The 14,761-nt window shown below is 48.8% G+C and overlaps 5 protein-coding genes across 5 annotated transcripts; 1 reads left to right on the plus strand and 4 right to left on the minus strand.

Moving 5' to 3' along the window:
- Positions 1-253: 253 nt before the first annotated feature.
- Positions 254-1,701, minus strand: BKA55DRAFT_593223 (uncharacterized protein; the record flags this gene model as incomplete). The annotated part of the gene is made up of 4 exons (XM_046195523.1): positions 254-941; positions 1,058-1,105; positions 1,249-1,335; positions 1,592-1,701. The coding sequence occupies 4 exons, from the start codon at positions 1,699-1,701 to the stop codon at positions 254-256; spliced, it is 933 nt and encodes a 310-aa protein (XP_046049765.1).
- A 1,033-nt stretch (positions 1,702-2,734) lies between these two features.
- On the minus strand, positions 2,735-3,469 carry BKA55DRAFT_510966 (uncharacterized protein; the record flags this gene model as incomplete). Its single annotated transcript, XM_046187656.1, has 1 exon — positions 2,735-3,469. The coding sequence occupies one exon, from the start codon at positions 3,467-3,469 to the stop codon at positions 2,735-2,737; it is 735 nt and encodes a 244-aa protein (XP_046049766.1).
- A 987-nt stretch (positions 3,470-4,456) lies between these two features.
- BKA55DRAFT_565830 (HAD-like domain-containing protein) lies at positions 4,457-6,278 on the minus strand. Its single transcript, XM_046192553.1, has one exon. The coding sequence runs from the start codon at positions 6,181-6,183 to the stop codon at positions 4,699-4,701; it is 1,485 nt and encodes a 494-aa protein (XP_046049767.1). The 5' UTR covers positions 6,184-6,278; the 3' UTR covers positions 4,457-4,698.
- A 1,486-nt stretch (positions 6,279-7,764) lies between these two features.
- BKA55DRAFT_510342 (NADP-dependent oxidoreductase domain-containing protein) lies at positions 7,765-8,754 on the plus strand (the record flags this gene model as incomplete). Its single annotated transcript, XM_046187586.1, has 1 exon — positions 7,765-8,754. The coding sequence occupies one exon, from the start codon at positions 7,765-7,767 to the stop codon at positions 8,752-8,754; it is 990 nt and encodes a 329-aa protein (XP_046049768.1).
- A 931-nt stretch (positions 8,755-9,685) lies between these two features.
- BKA55DRAFT_341505 (uncharacterized protein) lies at positions 9,686-13,267 on the minus strand. The gene is made up of 4 exons (XM_046185753.1): positions 12,926-13,267; positions 10,917-12,873; positions 9,979-10,872; positions 9,686-9,931 (listed from the first exon to the last, which is right to left on the minus strand). The coding sequence occupies exons 1-4, from the start codon at positions 13,190-13,192 to the stop codon at positions 9,891-9,893; spliced, it is 3,159 nt and encodes a 1,052-aa protein (XP_046049769.1). The 5' UTR covers positions 13,193-13,267; the 3' UTR covers positions 9,686-9,890.
- Positions 13,268-14,761: the final 1,494 nt, after the last annotated feature.

The following is a 14,761-nucleotide window of genomic DNA, read 5'->3' on the forward strand; positions in this document are numbered from 1 at the left end:
ACGCACAGCATATCGATTACTCACTTGTGGCATCCTTTTCAGCCCAAATCACAAAATGGTGGCCTCAAGTCAGCAAACAAACAGCACGATAATTTACACATCCATGTTAAATCACTCCCAAGGCATCAACTTCATCGACGAAAGTTATATAAAGCTGAGACGTCCATTCTTGCCCATCAATGTACCCCTCCATAGGCCCTTCCTCCTCACATCAACACCCAATAATTCACCTGTTTAGCATACACATTTCCCCTTACGCCCCTTTTCCCAAGTCACTCTGGTCAAAACTTTCGAGCCAAGAGTTCGACTCAATGTTAAATTCTGGGTCTATGTTGAACATATCCAAGTTATCCCATTCTCCGGTACCAGTCAAAGAGCTTGAAGATTCATGCTCTGGGATATCGGGAGGTGGATGATACACAGGATCCTGATCTGCCAGGTCGGCAAGACCAAAGTTGTAAATATCCTTGCTACCCGCCCCGGGGTCGGAAAAAGCAACCGTCGAAGGATATGTTTGAGGCCCAGTCACTGCAGACAAGATGGTTGAAAGATGAGATGTATCATCCCCCGTGGGCAAAGATAAAGAGTTCGGATTCATCTCTTGCTGTGTCGGGACATGTAGGTTTCCGAACTGCATCAAGAACATCTCGTTCTTGGGTCTGTTCTCAGCCGAAGCTACGACATTGCCGATGGTGCTGGGAAAGATAGTTTCACGAATCTGTCTCCAGCTCCGTTCAGAAACGTTTTCCTTGCCACCGTCTTCGTTGCGTTCATGTGGAACGGAAGTCTGTTTCCAACCTGGGTTCTTGAGGCGCTCATACTGTGCCTCGTCGATAATATAAGACTTTTCCTTAGACTTCTTGTTTTTTTTCGAGGGCTGTTTGGGGCAGGTGCCCTCATGAAGTGCTTTAATGGAATTGAGGTCCTGGTCGCTCAAGGAGCTGTTGAACTTGTACAAGCAGTCTTGGCACCAGTACAGGGGAGAGTGGCAACGTTTGAGATGTTCACTAGTTTGGTTAGTGATTGCCGTGAATAGGTTTGGTCTGACATGACTTACTTGTGTTTCTCGATACTGCTGAAACTCTTGGTACAGAGGTGCGGAAATCTATCTGCAACGATGCAGGGGAAACGGTTCTTTTGTGATGCAGTAGCGCCGCGACGATGCGTGGCGCGTCGCATTATCACACTCGATGGATGGATGGTACACTTCACCCGACCAAGAGGGTCGATCGTTGGGGTCGATCTTACGTGACCCTCTCTATGGTCGCCGATGATGCCTTCTGGAGTCCTTGTCGACGAACGCGATGGGCCTTACAGTCGGTCATTCCGTCCCAGCTCGAGTCGGAGTCGACGACCTATTGACCGGCTGGTGCGATACTGTCACTCCTTTGGTTCGTTGGGGGCTTTATTCGATGAGACAAGATCAAGGGGGGGTGACCCGGTTGAAGGTATGGTGTTTGTCTTAACTGTGCAGTTGACAGTCAGACAGCGTCGCCTCAAACAATCGCGCCTCATTGAACAGCAGAGTGTTGACTTACCTTTCTCGGGATACCCCAGCTAAGAGAGTAAGAAGTACAGTAAACTACTTTACGGTACGGTACGCAAACAGGAATAATCCAAGAAAACGTTGCGAGATGGCGGTCGGCTCGGCATTTGCATGAGCAGAAATGAAGAGTAAGGAAATGAGCCTCTGAGACACATGACGGAGCCTCAAAATTTCCATCGCAACGATGAAAAAAATCATCGCAGCGACGTTTTTTTTGACCCCCTCATATCTCCAAATTGCCCAACCCATGCCCAGCCCCTTTTGGGTGTGATCAATCGCTTGCCTGCATATGCATGCACTCCAATGGCTACGTGGCTTGGATGCACAGTTGACCGCTTCTTTGGCCTTTGATTGCGGTCGTATGCAGGGTGAAATTGCGGGTGGTTCCGACAGCCTGGATGAGTTGTAGTTGATTTGGGGGCGGAAGGGAGGCTTGGCTGGGTCTGAATCTGGTAAGCTTTGCGGAGTTGGTGTTGAGGGGACCTCTCCACGTGTACGTGAATGATAGCTTATTAGTATGGCATCTTGGAAACACAAAATTTAGACATCACAGGCTCATGGTCGTCTGTAAATATTCAGTTCATGTCTATTTCCCTTGAGCCGAGTTGATGGATAACCGCCCACCCAAACTGCGGGGGACTCAGGAACGGGAGCTTATTTGGTACCGAAATGCAGGGGCAGTGATCTTGGCGACCTATCGAAGCTCTCGGAATATATTAACTGAACACCATTGGATCTGTTGCGTTATTATTGGAAGATCTAGTGCCTGAACTTGCAGAAACACGTGGGGTTGGGTCGAAGGTGGCAGGTCTAAAGCGTTCTCGGCCCTTAGCTTAGAGGTGTATAATTCCGTAAGGCTACTAGGAGTATTTGACTCTTTATTGTAACTATTGAAAGATTTCTTCCAGTAGGAGATACCGGTAGAACTGCTGCTAACCCTGTCACATGCTGGTGACTCACTGCATTCTCTTGGTCCAGGGGCTTTCGTTGATTACCATTTTCTATATGCATAAGACAAATATCTCAAACTGATTCCCAGCTCATAGTTATGGTGAAATCTAATCCTATCTTGTATGTATCGTTGTTACTTCTGAAAGGACAGTACAATGACTAAGATATCATTATCTACCCATCTCCCGTGCATACCCTTTCCTGGCATTTGCCCCCTACTGTCTTGCACAACTAGACTTATCCCTGTACCAAATCAGCACCTTCCTGACCTTGAATCTCAATAAAGTTCCCATCAGGATCAACGATAAAGATCAGCGGATCGACACTAGGTCCAAGTCCTTGAATAATCGCTTCCCTCTCCTCCAGACTCAACTGACTAACAACAGCAGGCGGCAACCCAACAGCCGGGCCAACCGCAAGATCAGTAGTGAGTTCAGTAAACTTCTCTCCATATTTCTTGACAATCTTTACATCGGACATCGTCTCCAGACGCTCTTGGATCGCCTTGGCATCAGGAACAACAAGCCCAATATGGGCAAAGGTGTTGGGGTGCTGAGAGCTGGACTCGATATTCTTGGTTGGAATATCAAGGTAGTAAATCTCGAGAAGACCCTGGGCGTTATTCTTCTCGCGGTTCAACTCGAGAGCGGTTTGATAGCCTGTTCCGTTCTTGCCGCCGTGGGCGTGAGCTAGGTAGGTGATGGAGTATGTTTTGGAGACGTGTAGGGTGAACATCTTGCGGAAGCCAAGGACCCTGGAGTAGAAGTCAACACTAGCAGTGAGATTTCTGGTGGAAATGGCAAAATGATTGATAAAATAGCCAGTGGTAGCCCAATCTGCGGGCTCATCCGTGCCGAGTACAGGGTAAGGGTATTCTTGTCCTGTTCGAGGAACCATGTTAGGGATTGAATGAGAGGTAACTCTCGAAATGAGCTGGGCTCCTACAAGGAGAATTGATAGTAGTCGGACCATTATTTTTGTACGTTGTTGGAAACGCTGATGAATTGTTCTCGGTGCAGAATGATTTATTGAGATGGGATGTTGAGAGAAAAGCTGATGCAGACTATCGACTTTTATCATTAAACTACCCTGTCATCTATCTCAAATCATCTATTCAATTACTCGAAGTCGCCTTATTCTCGGACGAATTTCGCACGTAAGATTCATCCTGTTGAGGAATTGATGAGGCATTGTTGGTGTCTTGACCCAATCGCTCAATCTCGCGATAGTTCGTAGCGAAACGCGATACTGGCGTGATTGGCGAGAGCGGGATAGGACACCGTAAGCTTACGAGAGCTTCATTAAGTCCGATTTCCGCTTACAAACTCGGGTCCTCCAGAGTATTGTAGTTATTCTGAAATGCTCCATGAGCTCGGCCTCAAGAACCCAACTGAAGCTCGACTTGGAGGAGAAGCTGATGATGTCGTATTCACATGCCCACTTGAGGATTGGGCTATTTTCGTGATAGTGGACCAACCCCTAAAAACTGGTCTAAAACTCCCCACTGACGCCATGACATCGTCGCATCCACTAACTCGAACTCCTCACTTTACTGTACGTTCCTGACCTCATAAACGGTCTCCATGTTTCAAAACGGTGCAAAAGAGTGTCGCTTGAGAAATTTGTATCGCTGATCGTATGAAGATTTCCAGGTTTTCACATCTGCTGATCTTGCTTTTGAGTTCGGCACTTGCCTTGAATCTGTGCCGATCCCAGATGGACAGCCAAGAGTAAGATCATCACCAACTTGTCATGTTTCCCTGTACCCACGCTTGCAGTGCAGGTTCAGGGCGGGTATCGATGCCGATCGGGGAAACTTTCTTGGTGGTTGCGAGTTGCAGGTACAAGGCACAGTGAAATACAATCAAGGGACGGCCTACAGGGCAGTCAAGGTACAGGGCATGGCCGCAGTGAGGCACGATTCAATCACGGTCGCATTCACGATGCAAGGACACGAAAGGTTTCAGAATTTGCTTTCAATTGAACTGCTCCAGGCAATTCCCCAAGACACACTCAGACGCGTCCGCCCAGTGTCACCTTGGTCAATTCAATCTATGCTATTGATATCAAGATTCTATCGCTGGTCTATGCCAAAAAGTCAAAATCCATGGGTTCAAATTCGTCGTAGACTTTTCAATGCCCCCCAATCCAAACGCCATAAAATAAAAACAAAGTTTCGTTAAAATGTCATTGTCGCACGCTTAGACGACAGCGGCGGCATCGGTAGCGTCACCGTGCAGGACGGGGTTGATCTTCTCATCGAAGAAGCACTTGAAGTCCTGGCCGAGCTCGTTGCGGAGAGCCTTCTTGACGGCTTCTAGAACATTGGGGAAGACGCCAAAGTTGGCGGGGTTGTTCTCGTCGTTGTCTCCGCCCTGGAAAACACCAGTGCGCACCAAGCAGGTGTTCCATCCGTACATGTTTCCGCCAATGATGTCGGACGCGGGGTTGTCGCCGATCATGTAGATGTGCTCGGGAAGACGCTCCTCGCCGTGGAGCTCGCCCATCCATGAGGTCAGAACATCGTCAGCGTACTTGTAGGTAGCCAACTCGGGCTTGCCGTAGACGACACGCTCGAGGTCAGCGCCGGTGAGGGCCTTGTACATAGCCTCGAGACCGATGCGGAAAGCACCCTGGGACATACGAGGGTAAGGGTGCTCGGTAGGGCAGAGAAGATCGCCCTGGGAGAAGTAGATGGGAACGCGCTCAGCAACGGGGTCCTCAGCGACGGTGCCGAGACGACCGTTCTTTGCGCGAAGGACATCCATGATGATCTGCATGTCGGTAGCATAGTCTCGCGAGTCAGAGAAGACCATGATGGCCTCGATGCAGATCTTGGTGAAATCACGGGGACGAGAGGTAGCGCGCTCCTCCTCAGTGAAGACACGGTAGGGAGCAATGGTAGGGTCCCAGGCGACAATGTCGTTGGGGACGACGATGTTGCGGAAGCCGTACTGCTCAGCGACCTCACGGCATCGGTAACCCTCACCACCGACAACGAGCACGGTGCTGTAGTACTCAGACAGAGCACTCATGGGAGTGTGAGACTGGATGAACTGGTCGGTCTCGACAGGGTTGCCAAGGATCTTGGAGAGCTGCGCGCAGCGATCCTTTTCGATCTTACCAGATCCGTTGGTAAGGAAGATGTGAGGGATCTTGATGCCAAGCTCGTTGTCACCGTTGAGGATCTCAAGAGCCTTCCTACCCTCGGGGATCAGACGGTCACCATGGACGAGAACACCATCAATGTCAAAGGCGAAGGCCATGTTCTTGGCCTTCTTGACCTTCTCAGCCTGGAGGTCCTGAACCTGAGCGACGAGGAGCTCTCGGGTAGGCTGGATCGGGGGCATGCCGGGACGGGTGGGTCGTCCGTCGGCATGGTGAACGGAAGAGAGGCGCGACTGGCGCTTGCGGGGGATAGGCAGAGCAGTACCGAATGAGTTTCGGGAGGATCGTCGGTCCCTCATTGAGGGCGAGACGCTGAGGTTGTGCATGTACTTTGCGGCCTCTGAGATGGAGGATCTGGTAGCGGGGATCTCCTGAGGGCCGTTGGCACCGTCGCCGGGAATGGCGAGGCTGTCGTGGTGGCCCTCGCCGTTACCCTCGCCGTTGCTCAGGTTTGACATCTTACGGAGGGAGCTGGGAGAGTTTGGGGTGTGAAGTTCGTTGTCGTCGTAGGCAGGCATGATGAACAAGAAAGACAGTTGATGCGAAGACGAATGTCAAGTTAGAGAGGGAAAAAAGACAGTCGTGGATTGGGTTATATCAGGGGGTATCAAGTATGAGTGAAGGGAAGACTGCTTGGGTATGATGATGATGAATGAGATCGAGATGAAGTCAAGAGAAATGGGGCGGGGATCCGTATTTATCTATATTGAGGGTTCTCCCAGATACTGTAAGATTCAGTCAAAACTCGCCCTTCTTGTTGATATCATCATCTTTTCTCACTTTTCACTTTTTCCCGGGAACGTCTCGTCCGTTCAAGACAAAGTCCATGTTTCCTCTTGTCAAACGGCGCTACCGAAGTGGATCTCGGGCGTTCACCGTCAATGCAATTGTTGTCAGTACATGGGATATCCGTTATCTAAGAGCTAGAGGGCCAAAGAACGGACTGGAAGACGACACGTTGAACCGTTTCTTCCCGTTTCCGCGACAGCCAGTGTAAAAAAATGAGAGTTCTACACACGCCCCAAGGTACATGGCAGCAGAATTAAACTTTCTGCCAGTCGTCATAGCAGAGGTGACGTGAGGTTTGTGTCAGGATTGACTCCGCAGCCCCTCTTGGCAGGTTACACCATTCGAGAAAGATATGCCTCAGCGATAAAAGTACCTCGAGGCCTCATTATCTGTCGCTATCTTGCGGCTGCTTGGTGACTAGGCCCGAGAAGAGTCCGCACCAAGTGGACTGTCAGTGGAGATAACTCTGGCGGTGCCTGTCTTTGCACGGGAATTAAATTGGAGAAGGTGAGAGAAATGCATGCCAAGGGTTCATTTCTGACATCATCCCTGTCTCCACTACCGAACAGGGACCTCCTCGACCGTCTTTTTAGGTGGATACAGTTACTGAAGAAAATACGGCTAGAGCGGGTATTCAGCCTCTCGTCTCAAAACGTACATGAGATTTCAAGGGGTCGTTGTTTTTTGAAAGGATCGCCACTTGCGGTTCCAATTTTTAAGTGATAAGATTACTTTTTTCAACTCTTGAGCGTCTGGTTGGCTGTTGCACATTTCCCTGACTCAAGTTTTTGTCCACGTAGCTCTCCTTGGACGAAAACTCTACAGTGCCTTAGCTGAAGCGAGGGGCGATCAAGTAACTGTACCAGCACAGTACGTACACCCACATCCATGGCGAAACGGAACAGTCTCAGTAATTTTTCTATCAAGGTGAAAATTCGTTACTGAGAAACTCTCCCGTTTAGTCTAACTAAGCCTTTCTAGAAGTTTCCCAATTAAGGACATGACGTCAATGACCATCTTGACCCAAACACGCCTCGCGCGGCCTCGGCGAAAAAACCATGACCATGGATAACAGCCACCTCATCAAGCAAAAAACGTGCCATCCATACAATGGCCGGTGCGTATAGAGTTTTCGGTGTCGGTACCTCTCCACTGACGAAACGTCAATTGAGATATTTTATCATTAATTAATCCCTTTAAAAGCCGTTCATCTTAAAACTGCCCCTCACTAGCCAAGATTCTCACTCCCTATCTTTCACCTACTCACATACCCATCACTCACACCCAAACTTCACCCTAACATCTACACCATGGCCGTCTCAAACAAGACCACATTCACCCTCAACAATGGTGTCAAGATGCCCGGTCTGGGCTTCGGCACTTTTGCTAACGAGGGCGCAAAGGGCGAGACCTACGATGCTGTCAAGTGCGCCCTCAAGGTCGGTTACCGACACCTCGACTGCGCTTGGTTCTACCTCAACGAAGGTGAGGTCGGTCAAGCAGTGAGGGATTTCCTCGCCGAGAATAAGGATGTCAAGCGAGAGGACATCTTCATCTGCACAAAGGTCTGGAACCACCTCCACGAGCCCGAGGAGGTCAAGTGGTCATTCGAGAACTCCCTCAAGAACTTTGGCCTCGATTACATTGATCTCTTCCTTGTTCACTGGCCCATCGCTGCTGAGAAGGATGAGGACTACAAGCCCAAGATTGGACCTGATGGCAAGTACGTCATCAAGAAGGATCTCACTGAGAACCCTGAACCCACATGGCGCGCCATGGAGGAGATTTATGCTAGCGGCAAGGCCCGTGCTATTGGCGTTTCCAACTGGACCGTCGAGGGTCTCAAGAAGCTGCTGTCCTTCGCCAAGGTGAAGCCAGCTGTCAACCAGATCGAGATCCACCCCTTCCTGCCCAACGAGGAGCTCGTTCAATTCTGCAAGGAGAACGACATCCTCCCCTCCGCTTACTCTCCCCTCGGATCTCAGAACCAGGTCCCCACCACCGGTGAGAAGGTCCGCACCAACGAGACACTCAATGCTGTCGCCGAGCGCAGCGGCAACACCCTTGCTCAAGTGCTCCTCGCCTGGGGTCTGCGTCGCGGCTATGCTGTGCTGCCCAAGAGCTCAACACCCTCTCGAATTGAGAGCAACTTCCAGATTCCCAACCTGTCAGAAGAGGACTTTGAGGCTATTCAGAGTGTTGCCAAGGGCCGACATACTCGCTTTGTCAACATGAAGGATACTTTCGGTTATGATGTCTGGCCTGAGGAGACTCCTGAGAATGGAACCTCTGCTGTTTAAGTTATGAGATTATGATGAATACCCTGGTGCGTGGCAGGCCGCGTAAGGATGGATGAAAAAGATTGGAAAGGAAAGGATGTATTATAGCGTTTGGTTAGCGGGACAAAAGTTAGCATGAGAGTTATTCCGCTGTTTGGAAAGAGATGAAATTGATCACCTTTCAAACAATCATGGTAGTAATTCTTGTGACATCGTGATCCGTGAGACGAAACTCATCTCGGCAGATGACATGAGACTCTGGAGATGGACATTTTGCTTACTTCAATTAGAATCACTCATGCGTGAGAGACGATGAATTCAGACGACAACTGATCAGTAAAGTGAGACGATAGCTTCACCTTGAACTAACCAGCCGTTGAGCATATATCTTTTATCGTGATGGCATCATTTCAATTCGGCAAGTGTGCCGATAGGATGCACAATCTCATCAATGATCTGCAAAATCGCGCCATATACAAGACGCATCCTTGGTCTATCTCGGCGAGATCTTGCATAGGGTTATCAGATAGATCAACTCCCGTATAGGTACTTCTTATCAGTGACCAGTCAAATCAGTCCTCACATCTCACAAAACAACATCTTATCATAAGCATGGGCCAGTTTCTGACCGCTCTTCACGAGGGACTTTGATATACTGTACCCTGATGAATTGATAGGACGTGTTAATGGTTGTCGACAAGGTAGCGATCTTCAAGGTTGGCGACTTGGCGTGTATGTGCGCAGATAAGCTTTCATCGACTATTTTCACGAAACAAATAGTATCAAATCAAAGGTGTCCTAGAAATAATGAAGGGGTCAAATGTATGTGAGCTTCATGGGCGAGTGGTGATACTCTTCTGTTGAAAATCCTGAACGATTTCAATCGCGCACAAGGCCACATATTTCAAAATGATGTATTAAGGGAGCCGCCTCATGTTTAAATAGGATGACGGATAACTTGTGAAGCATTAGCAAGGCGCAACAGGAGAACTATGTTACTATCTTGATGGAGTTGACCTTAATCTCTCGTGCACTTGAACCTAAGCCTCCATCTTGTGCCAAGCCATGGCATAAGCACTGAGATCGAAACAATAAGGAAATTGTGCATATTTATCTCGCCAAGTGAATAAAGAAAAGGGTTCCATAAGATCGGCCCACTAGAATCCAAACATATTCTCATCCTCCACGTAACCCCAATCTATCAAATCGTTAGTAACCAGCCATTAATCACAGAACTAAACATACCTTTGAGAGCAGGAAGAGCAGCCTTCTGAATCATCGCCGGCGGACCGCACAAGAACACAGCACTCATCTCAGACGGCTCGAACAAGCTTTCCTTGATGATATCCCCATTCACATGCCCCGTCCTTCCCTTCCAGCTATCACCAGCATGGCTCAAGACATGAGTTACTTTCAACTGCCCATTGGACTTCTTCTCAAACTCGTCAAGCTCTTCTCTCAGTAAGATATCAGCCTCTGTTTTATTAGCGTCCACGACCCGAATCTCCGTCTTGTCGTTGTTGGAGAGGAGAATACGCGCGAGGAGAGAGTAGCCTGGTGTTATGCCTGAGCCACCAAGCACGAGGGATACACGATCGAAGTGACGATCTTTACTCTCGATGACGAAGCTTCCGTTGCCATTGTAGACTATTTCTCCAGTTGGGCCGCGAAGTTCAACCTCTTCACCGATGGGAATACAGTCCAAGATGTTGGAAAGAGCACCGCCCGGTTGGTTCTCATCGGGGAAATAGGTCTTGACTGTGAGCTCAAAAGTGCCGTCTCCATCACGAAGGGATTTGGCATTTCCGTTGGCCAACTTGTCATCTGGGGCTGGGAGAAGCGGCTTCGTGGGTGTGTAGGAGCGAATTAGCATCCTGTCTAGCATATGGAAACCAATCTGAACATGTTGGCATGTTCCAAGGCCGAGAATGTTCTTGCCCTCTGGCAGTTGGAAAGTATATGCTCTTGTGTCTTTGGAGAGATTCTTGCGGTCAATGAGTTTGACTGGAATCCATCTATGCTTTTCCAACGCTAGATGCTCGTCCTTGTTGCTCGACTCGGATGCGTCTTTAGCAGCGGCTGTTGCATTTTGTTTGATGAAGTTGGCTGCCTTCTCAGTCACAACACCAAGAGCACATTCTATTCCTCGTCAGACATATCCATGAGTAAGACTGCCGACTTACCTTTGAGTTTCTTGTGAGCATAATCATCATGGATACTGGAAAATTCATCACTCGTCTCCTGGTGGACTTTACCAGCATGGCCGAGAATAGCTGCAGGACCGCCAGGATGCCATTCAAGTACACTAGTTGCATCATAGACCTTTCCGTCGACGACAAGCCAGCAGTCGTTTTGAGTATTATGCTTCTCAATCTCTTCTCGGGTAAACTCCTTCTGAGGCGCGCCAGCCTCTTGCTTCGCCTCTGCAATTTTGTTCTCAACGCTTGGCTTCATCCATCCACCGTCTTTTGTAGCTGGTTCAACAGGGTGTCTGAATAGAATTGAGGGCGTTTCTGAGTCATTGTCCTCAGTTATCTCCGGACGTACGGTATACCAGCAGTTGTTCATCATACCCATGACATTCCAGTTTGGCTCTCTCGGCTGCGTGTTTTTGAACACGTTGAAGCATCGCACCATGATACTCTTTGCACGAAAAAGATGCACCAGCTCAACGTCTAAATGCCAGTGAAGCCAACTCCAGAACTTGTTTCCGTGGCGAATTGGGTAGTCGGGGAATTTGCGGATGCAGTACAGCCAAGTTGCCCCATCGTCGAGGGAGACTTCGACACGCTGGACTTCATGACCTCCACCGTCATACGCATATCCCTCAATGCGATAGTTCTCTCCTTTATTGGCTCTGTCCAAAGGAATCTTCTCGCCTTGTGCAGGCTTGACGATGACAGAATTGAGGTTCTGCTCATTGCAGGCTGTATCGGGATGATGAAAGAGGGCTTCGGCGAAAGGGCCATCTTTCTCGGTGACAAAGGATGGGAGAACTCGATTATCCCAGATATGATAATAAGAATCATTTTCCTTTTCGCTTATCCATATCTTCTTCAGCCACTTGACATTCCTCCCGCCGACATAGCCTGGAATGATAACACGAACGGGGTATCCATGATCAGGCGGCAACGGAACGTCATTCATCTCGTAGGCTAGAATAACGTCGTTGTTGGGTGACATGGCATGCTCGAACGGTATGCAAGTCGCGTACTTGCCCTCGCTCAAATCGTCAGTGCCTTCAAAGTTGACCCAATATCGCTTCTCCCCTAGGCCGGGAGGTTTCTCAGGAACACCATTCGCAAGGAGTACATCTCGAAGAAGAGGCCCTTTCCAATATGCGCAACTCGCGCCTCCAGCGCCCCAATTGAATCCCTTACTCTTTTTGATCATGTTAAGTTCCTTTCGCCTGTTTCCATCGCAAGCAAGCGCAACAGCGATGTTGATCGTATCAAACTCTTTCAGATCATCCATAGAAAGTCTCTGGGTTTTGCCGTCGTAGGTGATCTCCAACTCGTGAAATTCCCAGAGAATTCGCGGGACAGGACCATGGTTTCGCACGTAGTGAAGCTCGTTAGGCGTGATTAAGCCAGCCTCGTACAGTCGCGTCAACGGTGCCTCGGCATTGAGAGGGTGCTTTCCAGTGAGACGGATGAGATCCGGAGAGCGAGGAAGCCAATTGTCTGGGCTGAACTGATCCTGTTCATCGATTGAGATTTGCGTGAGATTCTTGTGCTGAGGAGACCTTTTCTTTCCGTTGTTTTCTTCGAGATATTGTATGTAGCTCTTTTCGTGCTCCAGAGCTCTGAGAAGGGCTATCTCAGCTGGCGTATACTTGTCTAAAAGCTTCGGCTTCTCATTCGAGCTCTTTTCCTGTTTCTTTTCTTCGTTTTCTTTGGTCTTTGCGTATGCATCGTGATGTTTGTCTTTGTCTGAAGAGCGTTTCCACTCGTGCTCTTGCTCAGGCGTGTCATCCTTTTTATCACTCTTTGCTTCTTCCTCTTTTCTCTTCTTCTCCTCTTCCTCCTTCTTCTTCAGGTTTGCGGGCCACTGCTCTTTATTCTTGACCCAATCTTCAGTCGCATTGAGAACATATCTCCATCCAAGTGAGCGATTCTCAGGATGTCGCAAATGAAAGTCCTTGCCAGAGTTAGTTTTCTGGCCGATTGAACCCCACGACACAGAGATTTACCTTTTGATTCTCAATCAAGTCTCTGAAGTTGATCAACTCCCCACTCTTGGCTCTCTTTTGAAAAGCAAGATACTTCTGCTTCTCTCGCGCCACCTCCTCTCTCCACTCATCGTCTTTATGAGTTAGTCCAGGAAGTCTGTCATTTCGGTCTCTGAAGCCAACACGGTGCTGGTGTCCGGAAACCCAATCCGGCTCGTTCCGGATCTCTTCAGCCGTTGACCCAGGATGGGCTTGAACTTTGACAACCCAAGGCTTGCTGTGAGGCATATTGTCAATATCTCAGACGGAGCTTTCGCAAATTGAGTGACCAGAGTTACTGGTGTGGTCTGACAGTTTATGAAGATTCCAAGCGTGACGGTTTCGGGATCTTGACGCCGCGGAGAAAACGAAACATGACGTCGATGACATCCAGAACAGCTTAAGCTAAACTAAGTTAAAGAATAATTGACTAATATAAAACTTTTAGCTCTAGTTTTTGACTTTCGCATCCAAGAATCATGATCCAATCCTGCCGGTACTGCCGAAGGATGTTGAATGAAGCAATCGCAGCATGACAAAAGCCGGAAAAGCTGAGTTTATGCAGCTTATCCTTGATTCTTCTCAATATCTAGATATTTATCACAAACGTTCAATGAATTATTTCACTTTAGAATAATACTTATGGCCCGTTATTATGGTGCTTTCTAATTGCTTTTATTGTTTAATGAATCATGCTGCGTCTCGGAGTCGAGGCAGTAGGAAAATATTATTGCATGAACCTCAAGTTCAAAATTCCACACATACAAGGTATAGCTAGCCAATTAAGACACTGTAACAAAGGAACCAATTCTACTGCAATCCAGCGCAGAGACTTTTCAATCAAAGACATTGCGAGTAATAAGGGTTGAGAACCTTGCAAGTCGAGCCCCATTGGCAAACCGTCGGTCCTGTATATTCCTTTCCCCCACATTGGCTGTACTTGGGAAGGCCTCCTGTAGCGGGACCGCAGATGATATCGTCATCGTCCGTGGGCTGCGGTGTGTCCTTTGTTGTGCTAGATGAAGATGACTTGCTTGTTGTTGAAGTCTTCAGTGTTGTATCGCCTCCAACAGCAGTGCTGGTCGATGCAGAGTTTGCCTTTGATGTTGAAGAAGACGATTTGCTACTCGTGCTAACTTGGGTCTGTCCTGGTACAGTCGCACTCGATGTTGCAGTTGCGGCAACAACACGCTGAGAGACAGTAGAAGGGAGACCAGGAACCAGTGTAGGGCCGGGAATCTTATAGGACAAAGGAGTGGTGTAGAGGTTGAAGAGAATACCAGGATCGTTGGCCTTGTAAAGCTGTGTACCCTTGACGCCCTCTGGAGCCAAGTCTCCGTCACCAGTGACTTTAAGATTGAAGCATTGGGGGTAGTTCTGTGCTCCATTAGGCTGACCAGAGCCGTGCAGCGCAATAATCTCGTGGCGAAGAACATAGTTGCCTGGGGCCAGGGCCTCGGGGATTTGAAGTGTCCAAGAGAAGCCAGTGGCAACAAGGACGTCAGCTGCCCATTTTCCGCTGTGCATAGACATGTCTATAAGACCTTCTTGACCAATCTTGAAAAACTCAAGATCGTTCTTGTCAACAGTCTCGCAGTCTCCAGGACATCTTGCAAGATAATCAATCACAGGCCCCTTGTGCGACTCGGGCCATGTGTTCCATTGCAAAGTGATCTTGTCACCTGCTGCGACAGTTACATGGCCCTTGCCAGGTCGAGCCGCCCTGTGGCAGATGATATCGGGGTCTGCGAATGAATTGGGCTCAACATAGCCATTATCAGTCGCACCGTTGGTCCAACCGACGACAGGAGGATGATT

Source organism: Fusarium redolens (assembly GCF_020744475.1).
Source record: "Fusarium redolens strain MPI-CAGE-AT-0023 chromosome Unknown BKA55scaffold_7, whole genome shotgun sequence".
Classification (NCBI taxonomy): domain Eukaryota; kingdom Fungi; phylum Ascomycota; class Sordariomycetes; order Hypocreales; family Nectriaceae; genus Fusarium; species Fusarium redolens.